This window comes from Mustela lutreola, chromosome 8 (genome assembly GCF_030435805.1).
Source record: "Mustela lutreola isolate mMusLut2 chromosome 8, mMusLut2.pri, whole genome shotgun sequence".
Lineage (NCBI taxonomy): Eukaryota > Metazoa > Chordata > Mammalia > Carnivora > Mustelidae > Mustela > Mustela lutreola.
The window spans coordinates 31636501-31649547 of record NC_081297.1 but is presented as its reverse complement, the minus strand read 5'-3'; the positions used below and the strand labels follow the sequence as shown (position 1 = coordinate 31649547).

The following is a 13047-nucleotide window of genomic DNA, read 5'->3' as shown; positions in this document are numbered from 1 at the left end:
GTGAGCATATGTTTAACTTTGTAAGAAATAGGCAAACTGTGTTTTTGGAAGTTTCTGTATTGTTTTGCATTTCCAGGTATGTGTTTGACAAATATTGTTTACCAGTTAATGCTTCCTTCTCTTTTCACCTTTTTAACAGTGTTTTTTAAAAGAAGCTTTAATTTTGATGAACTACAGTTTGTCAAGTTTTTCTTTATGGATCTTGCTTTTACTATTACATTAGCACTCTTTTCCTAACTCAGGATCAAAAGGACTTCTCTCCTGTGTTTTCTTCGAGAAGGTTTATAGTTTCTGGTTTTCCATTTAGGTCTATAACTCATTTTGAGTTATTCTTAGTATATGGAGTGAGGTTCAGTTTTTTGCATGTGGATGTCTAGTCTTTCTAGCACTGTGTGTTGGAAAGATTGACCCTTCTCTATCTTTGTTGAAAAATCAGATGATCTTATGTATGTTGGCCTATTTCTAATTATTTATTCTGTTCCATTAATCTGAGCATCTGACCTTTAGCCAATATACCACAGTATCTCAATTAGTGTTACTTCATAGTTAGTCTTGTAATCTGGTGATAGGAGATATCCAACTTTGTTCTTTTCCAGAGTGTTTTTGAAACACTTGTAGTTCTCTGCCTTCCTTGTGCATATAGAATTAACTTGCTGATATCTATAAAATTCCCGCCAGGATTTTGATTGGGATTGCACTGAGTTTATGTAGATCAAATTGGGGGAGAAGTGACATCTTAGCATTTATTCAGGTCTTTGATTTCTTTCATCAGTGCTTAGTAATTTTTGCATGCAAATCTTGCCCATATTTTGTTGGATGTGCACATAAGTACTTCATGATTTTCGATGCTATTGTAAAACATATTATTTTCTAAATTTCAATTTCCAGTATGTAGAAATGAACTTCTGTATAATATAAATGCATATAGTTTTTATTTATTGATCATGTATCCTATGGCTTTATAAAGTCACTTGTTAGTTCTAGAATCATTTTTATAGATTCTTCAGAATTCTTTTCATTTACTTATTTTGGGTTTTTATTCCTATATGTTTTGGATACGAGACTAATGAGGTCTTTGTAGTTTGGGCCGTACTTTGCCTATATCATTCCTTGTGGGCTCACTCTTTCCTTTTGATTTTACAGAGTGTCCTACTGGTCCAGACATCATTCCAATTGTAGCTGGCGTGGTTGCTGGCATTGTTCTTATTGGGCTTGCATTGCTACTGATTTGGAAGCTTTTAATGATAATTCATGACAGAAGGGAATTTGCGAAATTCGAAAAGGAGAAAATGAATGCCAAATGGGACACGGTAAGTTGCAGAACATCTAAAATGTAAGGAGGTTTACAAAGTCAATGTAACACTTCTAAGGCTTGTCTGTTAACTCTAAAACTGATTATTAAAGTCCTCTTTAAGTATTTTTATTTCTCCGGAAGTTCGTCCCTCAGAGAACTTGTATTTAGTGAAAAGCAGAAAACATCTTAAATATATCCCCTTAAAACAAGACATTTTAAGAAAGGATCTTCTGAATACTGTGGTCATTGTTTTTATTTCCTAATTGTGATCTTAAATCTGCTCTTCTGCCTTTTCTCATCTCATGTAAAGTAGAATTCTAAATAATGTTACCTGTGTAAAAAGATGATCAGTGGAAAGCTTCTCTCTCTCTCCTTTCTAATGAAGAACCTTAATCAAAAGCAGCCAGACTCAAAAGGCTACACATTTTATGATTCTACGTATATGACATTGTGGAAAAGGCAGAATTATAGGGGCAGAACTAAATCAGTGGTTTCCAGAGGCTGGAGTTGGGGGGAGAGGGCACAAGGGATCTTCTTGGGATGATCTTGCTTGTGGGTATGTATGTACAACTCTATACTTAAAGGGGGTATATTTAACATTCTGCAAATTACAACTTAATAACATTTGTAAAAATTTTTAAAAGCTGTGAGTGGAATGTTGTGCTAGCATATAATGTATTTTGAAATATGAAGTCCAAGGGTGGGGTGGCCAAATGTTGGCCTTCATATATTTATCTTTTGACACAAGAAGGCAGTCTTTGGTAATTTTAAAGTATAAATGAATTTTAGTCATTTGCATTTTACTGCAGTTTGTTTTTTTTTATATAATGATATTTGGAAGTATAAAAGTAAAATTTATAACATAGTGAAAATTCTCTTATAGTGGTTAAACACTATACATGTCAATTTTTTTTTCTGATGAAATCATTAGAAACTATTTCTTTTACTTTAGCAAGAAAATCCGATTTACAAGAGTCCTATTAATAATTTCAAGAATCCAAACTATGGACGTAAAGCTGGTCTCTAAGTTGCCGTTCGTATTTTCTTTCATTTTCTGTCTTTGCATGTGAACTCGTATTATTTTTTACTGCACTGTGTGTGCTTTATCACTGGTGCTGTTTTTTTAAAGTCTGGCTTTATTTATACGGCTATATTGTGGCTTTTTTTGGTGTGTGTGTTAATTTAGAGTTAGTGTTTCCAAGGGCTTTAAAATCAGCTCTCTGGTGCAGGAGCAGCAGCTGGGTTGTAGTAAAAAGAGGACGTGCTTTGTGGTCAGACCGACCGGGGGTCAGAGCCCAGCCCTTCGACAGCACTGAGCCGCGTGGCTGTTCAGAGCTTAGCTGTCACATCTTTAACGGGGAGCTGTTAATAACCTCTGTTGTGTGGGTGTGGGTGTCTGGCTAATGAACTGCGTTTGTGATACCAGCCTGTCACTTATAATTTTCACGATGCTTCTGCGCTTCAGGTGGCATTATCCTTACATATGAGTCACTATTTGGAGATTTCAGGGTGAAATAGTGAAAAATAAAAGTGAAATCTAAATTGCAAGATAGTAAAATAAATGTGACCTGGTGAAACATTGGTATAATATGCAACGACAGTATCATTGGTTCTAGAACTATTTGGAGATTCTCTAGTTCTTGATTTAAGTTGAAATTCCATTAAAAACCAGAAGACCTTTTATTTATGTATTTTTTTTTCTGGTTATTGAATGGTTCTAATATTCAAATCTAACACTGAACTTCTTAAAAAAAAAATAAGACTTTAAAGAGAAAGTCCCATTTACAGTTTTAAATAAAAATTTAGTTGAAAATTCAAAATTGTAATAAGGCTTGCTTTTCCTATTCACTGAGCTAGGGTCATCTGTTTTGGTGAATGTACATTTTACATGAATGACAAATTTATTATTTTTTCTTTTGTTTTATTATTTTATAAAATATTAAATATTATTAAAATTTTATTTTATTTTATTTATTATTTTTTATTTTCTTTTAGTGGTCAGGATTTCCTTATATCTGAATTTTCATGAAATGCTTCTAGCATATTTTGATACAATTATGTAAGTCCCCAAAACTGATTTAAAAGGTTATAATAAGAACAGATTCTCTTGGTTGGTGATTCAGAATTCCTCTTTGCTTTCCCAAGGACATTTTTTAAAAATTTTACATATTAGAAAATGGAGACACAGAAGGGTTAGGTAACTTGACCAGGCTCACACAAGACTGGTTAGTGGAAGAGCTCAGAATCAGACCCAGGCAGTTTGGACTCCAGGGTCTGTGTTCTTACCCACTACAATGTACTAGCAGCAGTCACTCACCTTCAGGAGACTCTGTTACCTGGTAAGAAGAGGTAGATCATTCTTTATAGAGAATTTCAGCTTTTTAACGTTTGTAGTAACTTAGAGTAACATTGTAATATTAATGCATTGGACAAACATTGTAACAGACATACCACTTAATGACACTTTTTTTGCTTATTTACTGAGAGTATACTTTAAATACAGGATTGCTCAGTGTTTTTAAGACTGTTGGAAACCATTACTTGTCAGATTTTTCTTTTATTTCTAAGCAGATTTTAAGACTTATTCAATGGCAAAATTAAATTTGATGGCAGAAGATTACTGTCACATTCATATATGGGCAGGCTGGTACATTTTTGTAGTAGTCTAGACTTGGTGTGTTCTCTTTCCTTAATCCTTTCCATGGAGTATTTTTAGAAGGAAACAGATTTGCTCAATTTTCTTCCTTCTTTCCATCCATCCTTCCTTCTTTCCTATCCCCCTTCCCTCCTTCCTTCCTTCCCTTTTTTTTTTTTTTTTTTTTTTGGTAGGTCAAATATTGACAATTCTATATGGTTACTTCTCAAATGAGTTAAATTTCTGTGTATTCTATTAAAAGGTGTAATTTCTACCTTTACTACACATGAAATTGTACACTGAAGGAAATTAATCAGTAATAGTGAAACTTAAGGTTTATATCATTAATTTTGGCTAAAATTACTTCTTCAGCCAACATAAGCCTTTTGGATAACTCAAGAAGTAAAAGTTTCATTAAAATTTTATTATTCATTATTGAAATCCAATAAATTAATGGCTACCGGTTATTCTGAGATGTTTTCTCACAAAAAATTAAAGTAGAAATAAACAATAGAAATTAATGTGCATTAAGCAATGAAAATAAATTTTGATTGTGAAACACTTTTCTGATATGGGACCAGCGTTTACCAATCAATGAATTATGTTGTTAACATATTTCAGGTAATGAACAGACATTGTAATTACTTTATGTCGTAAGACTATTATGTAGGTAAAGTCAAATTTATTAACTTTATAATTTTAAAGTGGATTAAAAAATTGTCTATCTTCCTTGCTGTTATGCAAATTTAAATGCAGCTTCCTAATCTCTCACAGTTGTGTGTTGTCTATCTAGTATGTTATCTTATAATCCGTAATGATTCTGTAGCCACTGCTCTGTCATTCCAGTATAAACATAAAGATGACATTTTACTGAGTGCAGAAAACTTCACTGCTGAATATAAGCCTTTTCTCTTGATTTAAATATGCTTTTAATTTTTTTTTTTTTCAAGATAGGGGTGGGGTTGCACTCTGAACGATGGAAACTAATCTGGTTTACTTTAGTTTACCTCCATTTAAAAATGATGCCTAACACAGATAGTTTAATTTTACCTCTAACCTTGCATGTTAAACTTTTGTTTGGATGTAATAATAAATATATAAACATTTGTGTATATGAAAAGGCACTTTTCTCCAAAGGTAAGTTTCTGCCTTATGTACTTTGGACTCATCAGTAATTTGGGTGTTTTTTTGTTTTGTTTTGTTTTCTGGGTTTTTTTATTTTTGGGTTTTTTTTTTGTTTGTTTGGTTTGGTTTATATATGAGTTTACCCCCCTTACAATTCTTAAGTATGAAATATTTGATCTAATGTATTGTTTTAAAGAAAAATCGTGATTTGTTTTTGTCAGTATATTTGGAAGAATCTAGTTTTAGCATCATGGAAATAGAATGGAAATAGAGAGTTTAACTTATTTGTACTATATAACTTGCTAGGAATGTAGTTGCCAGGATCCAGTTTCCTGTCTCCGTTATGAAGTGTCAGTTGTAATGTCTGTATAATAATGTATTAGCTTCAGTTGGATAAGAGATAAGAAGTTGATATCCTCCTGTATTTTTTTTAATCATCCAGATTATATAATGTTTGTCTCTGAGGGATCCTGAGTTCCATGCTTCTGAAATGACTGGTCAAGTTGTATTTTGTGGGGTGGGATTGGGGTTGGACTAAAATATAGTGTCCTGTCTTAATAGGAATTCAGACTAACTGCTGAGCTGAAGTGGTAGTGGTTTATTTGATGTGTTTCAGGACCACCCAACTTTACACGCTATACTTTCCTCAATGATTTCCTATCTGTGCAATAAAATTCAGTCTTTTCAGGGTGGCCTACAGGACCTTTAGGATTTGGCACTGTCCTTCTCTCTTGTCTCTTCTCCCTTGCTGACACCTCAGGACATACACTTACACTCACACTGTTAAAAACTTCTAAACTCTATGTATTTCTACACAAATGTGACATTTTTTCCCCTAGACCTTGACTGCCTATGAACTTCGATTTTCCTTGTGTTTCTATTTATCTTTTAATATTTTATCTATAATCAATTTCTCTGAAAATACCTTTAATCTTCTCTAAGTCCCTTTTTTCTTTTACTGCTCCCATATTGTGTACGTAGTTGTATTTTGTACTGTATCAAAGTGCCTTAACTTATTTGCATGTGTGTCATCCACCAGATTGTACCCTAGTAGAGGGCAAAAATTGCAGCAATAAAAGCCGTATCCAAATATAATCTGCAGTGAAGTATAAATAAATTTTAAAAGCAAAAATCACTATTTAGATGCTTTCTACAAATATTTTTAAAAGTCACCACAAATGGCTCTATGGTACAATACAAAACCAAACAGCATTTCAAAGTCTTAATTTTTACCTAAAAATTAATACCTTAAGTTTTTATTTAACATTTATTGATTTGTGCTCACTGTAATTTCCTCTGATAGAGGATTATGGCCATACTTCTCAGTTGGCTTTTAAGGATAGGAGAAAGAAACTGCTATAGTAGATATTGAAATGTATCACTCTTAGCATAAGGGTTTTGTAAGGGTTTTGTTCTTTTTTGTTTTTGTTTTTGTTTTTTAAGAAAATGGTAGTGTGGGAGTGTATGTTGTTTGCCTGCTGAAAACATCAGTGCCTGCATATTTTTGGATCTTGGAAGAGCTCTTTTATTGATGGCTTGTAGTCATTCGCTGGGCTTGATTTCAGTACTCTTTAACACAATTTAGTATTGCAATAAAGATAAAACATTTTACCAGTGTGATACCGAAGGTTAACAATTATTTCATGAAGAATGGTATTATTTGTGTTAACATTTTAAGCAAATTTGGCAATGTGACAACTTGTGGAGGCACAGGACCCTCAGCAATCCTGTGACAGACAGCCTTGTCACAGGACTGTCTCTATCAGTAAGTTCTGTGGTGGAAGAGCCTCAGGAGAACGCTTCCCTCACAGAGATGACAGTACAGGATTCCCAGGAATTATCAAGAACCTTCTTACCCACAATGAAGGGTTAAGAATCAGGCAATTAATGGCAGAGGGGTTAATTCTTCTTTAAGACAGGCATTCAAAACTATAGTTGAGAGGAGAGAAGCCTTAATAAATAGCACATTCTCTGCCATGGAGGACATTCTTAATCCTGCTGTGTAGAAGGACTCTGGAATGAAATGATGCCAGATTACAGGGTCACCTTTCCACTTCAAGAGCCAAGCTTTCAGGTTTCATTTCTGTGTAAACTTTTATGAATGCCTTTTTATTTTTTTATTTTTTTTAAGATTTTTATTTATTTATTTGTTAGAGGGAGAGAGAGAGAGAGCACGAGCACAGGCAGGTGGAATTGTAGGCAGAGGCAGAGGGAGAAGCAGGCTCCCTGCCAAGCAAGGAGCCCGATGTGGGACTCGATCCCAGGACGCTGGGATCATGACCTGAGCCAAAGGCAGCCGCTTAACCAACTGAGCCACCTAGGCATCCCATGAATGCCTTTTTAAAAATTGAGTGTGATATCTGGACAGATAAGAATGGAAAGAATGTCCAAAAATGACCATTCACTTTCAATATTGTTTAATAATACTACACGATTTTAGTAAACCGATTGTTTTTCTTTTTTTTTTTTTTTAGGGTGAAAATCCGATTTATAAGAGTGCTGTGACAACTGTTGTCAATCCAAAGTACGAGGGCAAATGAGCGTGACCTGTGCAGACTGACGACACTGAGTGCAGAGTGGTAATTTTCACAGTCACAGTGAGGTAGCTTTAGGGCAGTAGCACTATGATTTCTCTCATGTGCAGTTTTTGGAAATGTACAATATGTATAATTTAAAAAGGTTTTTATTATTTTGAAAATAATGTTATAACCAATGCCAGGGACTGACAAAAAAACTTGAGACACGATGCTTATCCTCCTCAGCGAAGGTCACTTTGTGCCTTTTTGACCTTTTCCTCCTGGACTGTTGAAATCAGGCTCTTACTGGGGATTAAGTGATATTGCTAGAGTGATTGAAAGGACAGTAGTTAAAGTAACGAGTATGCTGAGAGTTTCCATTAATCAAGTATTAAAATTGATTTTTAGCTTTACAGATATGTCAGGTTTTAGTTTTACAGAATCCAAAGTAAATGTCCGACGTAGCTAGTTTAGAATTGTTTTAAATTTGTTACTTTGCTCTTTGCCTAGTAGACAAGACTGATAACATATCTGAAAGACTGAGCATATTGGGAATTACTGGTGTAAAATAGTTGAAATATTTGATCTACAGAGGCCACGGGAGAAAGAGAGTTAGGAAGGGAAAACATAGCTTTAAAACCTGTGTGCCATTTTAAGAGTTACTTAGTCTTGGTAACTCATTGCCTTTACTTTAGGAAGTCAAGCCTTGGATAAAAGTAATGGGAAATTTTCTGCAAAAAAGTCCTTAATTTAGCATCATTTACATAATGGCCTTAATTTACAAAATATTTGCTGAATTGAGGACCTTTGGGTGAATTTATTTTATTCATTGTATTTCTTTTAAAGCCTGGTGCTTTTTATCACCTCACCTCTTCTAATCATTTAATGTATTTGTTTGCAATTTGGGGGTTAGACTTTTTTTTTTTTTTACCAGTACTTTTTCTTTGACATTTCAGCTGTAAATTTGCCTTTTTAATGAACATGTGAAGTCCTCAGTCCTCACTTACTCACGTCCCCCCTTCGGCCCACGCTGTAACAGACCACTGTATATTTCCTTCTCACCATTTGCCCGTTTTGTTTCATCCTAGTCACATTCTTGTGTTAAGTGCCTTTTAATTTTAACAGTTCACTTTTTACATGCTGTTTACTGAAGTTATTTATTAAATAAATATGCCTAAAATATGTAAGTTGGATGTTTTGCTGTTTTGTCAGTTTCTGTGCATGACATTTTTATAGCTTAGACTGACTAAAAGTATTTCTGGTTAATGGATATTTCACTTAAGAAGATAAAATATATTTCTTAAAAAAAGAAAAGATGTGCCAGCGACAGAAGGAAAGTGGTGTGATCAAAGAGATTTTTCAGACTGTCTCTGGGCTCTTTAAATAATAGTGGTTAAATCCTCAGCCCTCTCTGGGCCACTCGCTCCCTGCTCCCTGCACCCTGTGGCGGGAGATGGCTTTCATCCCTGCATCAAGCAGGATTAACTCTGTGAGTATCTTAGAACTGGTAACTAGAAGCTGGAAATTGTTGTTTAAGATCCAGACAGGATTGTTACTTTTCTTCCTTTTTTTTTTTTTTTTAATATTTATTTATTTATTTAAGGGGAGAGGAAGAAAGAGTAGAGCAAGAGGGGCAGAGGGGGAGAGAGTCTCAAGCAGACTCCTGGCCAAGCCCAGGGCTCAATCCCACAAGTCAGTTCACGACCTGAGTTGAAACCAAGAGTGGAGCCCTCAACTGACAGCACCATAGGTGTCCCTGTTACTTTTCTGATAAGGAAATTTTATTTTCATTTGGTTTTGGTTTATTGGTGAGAAAGTATGTACACCTATAAAACATACTTGTGTAAAGTATATTAGAAGACATAATTCTTCCTAGAGCATACAACAAGTGTCAGAAACACTTGGGGGGAGGACTGTGTTCAGACTTTCAACTTCACATTTGCGGCATCCTCCCGTTTCTAAAAACTGGTGTCCGTTTGTACTTATTCCATTTAATTGTATTTCCTAGCTTAGACTAAACCATTTTTAATATTATAGGAACAAAGGCACTGTTGTATACATACATGTTTTTTTTTCCTGACATATATGTCCTTGAGGCTGAAATATGGTGAATTTTCAGGTTTTATATTACAACTTACAAAGATGGAAATTCTTTTATTTGGAAGCTGGTGGAACTGTATAGAGTTTATTTCTCATACTGACTGTAAGAGCATTGACATTTGAATAATTTTAGGTTGTAAAACTTGTAATTCCAAAATACAATTTCAAGAGATGGGAAATTAGCTTTGATTGAAGTTGCATAGAACTTTCTCACTGAAATATTTATTTTCCTAGTGACAGTATATTTTGACCTCCAATGAAACATTTTCTAAAAAATAAGTACCCTGAAATAAAAAAATAGTTAAAAGTTTTTTGTTTTTATTCAAACTCTGTTATGAAAATTTACAAAATGTAAGTATCATTAATGAATGCTTTGGTGAGTGTCAAATGTCAGTAGTGGCATTTGTTGCAGAGATGCCCAGATAAAACCTAGAGTCACAGGAATGGATCATCATACTACTTTAAAAAGTCACGATGGTCAACTTTTTAAACGTGAAATTGGCCCTTTTTCCTTCTGTTGCTACTAGAATTTGAGGGACAACCTTGACTGGAGGCCATTTGTCTTTTGTTTATTGCCGGTCTCCTTGAAGCCTTGGATGTTTCTGACCTAATGTACTCAAAGGAGTTCGGAGACAGTATCTTCAGGACCCTTTTTGAGCCCATGAGACTGGGTCTTTAGAATCTCTCGTGTTTTAGGATTCTTCTGAGAATCAAAGTGGCTTTTGACTGATCAGACTGATCAGTAGGAGCAGATTTAGGGGCTGGATTAGATCAAGATTGAAGAGCCCATTAAGCCTCTACCACTATAAGGATGACCTGTCTTCTCAACTAGAACCTCTGAGGCACAAAAATGCTAGGATGATGCATGAAACAAATACTCCCTTAAGCCTGTGATAAAGACAATGCTTATGTTCATTTCCTTCCGTAATACCTCTAAGTGTTCATTGGGTTTATCCTCTATGAATTTTTTTTCCTTTTTTTTTTTTTTTTTTTTTAATTTATTTGACAGACAGAGATCCCAAGTAGGCAGAGAGGCAGGCAGAAAGAGAGGAAGGAAAGCAGGCTCCCTGCTGAGCAGAGAGCCTGATGCAGGGCTCGATCCCAGGACCCTGGGATCATGACCTAAGCCGAAAGCAGAGGCTTTAACCCACTGAGCCACCCAGGCGCCTCTCTTCTCTGAATTTTTAAAGGGTATAGAGTTCCCATAAAAGCTTACTAGTGATATTTCATATAATTTTATTGGATTTTTTATTTACTCCGGGTTTATTATTGAGACATTCTAAAGTAGACTGGTATATTAAGCAGAGTTAATTATGAATCACTGACTGAAAACACTATTCAGAATATTTAAATTCCATTATTTAACCCATCTTTATTGTAATAATTTATAGAAGACAAAGTTGCCTTCATTTTATGTGTAGTATTTGATATGTTCCTGAATTTACTTAGAGGTAGCAATGTTATATTAATATTGCTTGCTGATCAAGATTATTCCTGGGAGATAATCAGCATCCAGGTCTCCTTAAATAGCTAAGTGACCTCTCAGCAACCATTTAAAATGTACTGTCTCAGTGTCCCCATTTCAACTCCACTTTCAGATCCTCGAGCTTTTCTACATGTCCCTTGTACTTTATGTTTCTGTCTTATCCCTAGATTTACTAGGTCTCCGCCTCACACCATGTACAAAAACTATCTCACAATGGATCAGTAATCTAGGAGCTAAAGCCATAAAACTCTTAGAGGAAAACATGGTAATTCTTCATAATCTTGGATTTATCTATGTATTCTTAGACATGACACAAAAGCATGAGCAACAGAAGAAAAAATATGATTTGGAGTTCATCAGCATTGGAAACTTTTGTTCATTAAAGGATGTTATCAAGAAAGTGACAAGGGGCATCTGGCTCACTCAGTTGGAAGAGCATCCAATCCTTGATCTCAGGGTTGTGAATTCAAGTTGGATGTGGAGTCTACTTATAAAAATGTAATAAGAACAGGAGAAAGTATTTGTAAATCACATATCTGATAAAGGGTGAATATATAAAGAGTTACAACTCAACAGAAAGACAACCAAATTAAAGATGATGGACAAAGGACTTGAATAAACATTTCTCCAAAGAAGAAACAAATGGTCAATAATCACACGAAAAGATGTACGACAGAGAAATGCAAATTAAAACCACTGTTAAATATCACATCACACCTACTCGGATGGCAATAATTTTAAAAAGTGGAGAGGAGAAGGGAGTTGAGGGAAATTGGAAGGGGAGGTGAACCATGAGAGACTATGGGCTCTGAAAAACAATCTGAGGGTTTTGAAGGGGCGGGGGTTGGGAGGTTGGGGGAACCAGGTGGTGGGTATTAGAGAGGGCACGGATTGCATGGAGCACTGGGTGTGGTGCAAAAACAATGAATACTGTTACGCTGAAAAGAAATTAAAAATTAAAAAAAAAGTGGAAAACAGCAAGTGTTGGTTGAGGATGTGGAAAATTTTAGAAAACTTGTGTGCTTTGCTGGGAGGAATGTAAAATAGTGCAACAGCTTTGGGAAATAGATTGGCAGTTTCTGAAAAAGCTAAACCTAAAATTACCATAGGACCCAGCAATTCTAGTTTAGTAGAAGAATTGAAAGCAGTTACTCAGATGCTTGTGTGCCAGTATTCGCTGCAGCAGCATTTATAACGGCCAAAAGGCAGAAACAATCCAAGTGGTTTTGCTAATAGCTAAACAACCAGATAAGGAGTTAGGTTGCCCCCACCCATGAAGATCCCTCTTGCAGAAAGCCCTGGGCAACCTAGATAACTGTTCAGGGAACCCCACCTTGACCTTCCTGAGCCACAGCTCGCCACTCTGGTGCTTTAGATTGGCCAATAAAGAGCAAATGCAGAAAACATGAGACCCTGATGATGGCAGGGACCCATCTCGCTGTGCTTTGTCTCTCTTTACCCTACCTCGCTGTGTGACCCTTAGGCATTTCATGTACCCACTGAGAACTGTGAGTAAGAAATCTTGTTTTTTCAAGTTCCCTGATGATTTCTTCCTTATATGTATCCTGTCCTCATAGTAAGAACCACAATGGTCCATCCAGCCACAACATTGGCCCTGGTGGGGGACATGTCTGGGAGCTCACGAGGAGTTCTATGGGGCTGGACATGTGCCTTGGGCATTCCTAGCCCAGAGTGTCAATATCAACAGGTTGGGGCCCACCCAACAAAGAACCAGACCAGTGTTTAATCCAGGGCTTAGCCACTAAATCCTTGGATTTAGTGAAGCAAGAGCCTTCTGGGTAGCCTACACAAGGCTTTTGGGATTAAGGAGGTTTTCCAGTCTGGTAGGAATAGTCATCATTCCTGGCTATTTGCAAGCTTCTGACCATTT

The 13047-nt window shown here is 35.6% G+C and overlaps 1 protein-coding gene across 1 annotated transcript in view; it reads left to right on the top strand.

Moving 5' to 3' along the window:
• ITGB1 (integrin subunit beta 1) overlaps positions 1-8757 on the top strand; it is a 45425-nt gene extending 36668 nt beyond the window's left edge. Inside the window, exons 15-16 of the mRNA XM_059184219.1 lie at positions 1144-1310; positions 7529-8757. Of these exons, the coding sequence (XP_059040202.1) occupies positions 1144-1310; positions 7529-7594 (233 nt within the window). The 3' untranslated portion in view covers positions 7595-8757. The remainder of the gene's footprint in view (positions 1-1143; positions 1311-7528) is intronic.
• The last annotated feature ends 4290 nt before the right edge of the window (positions 8758-13047 follow it).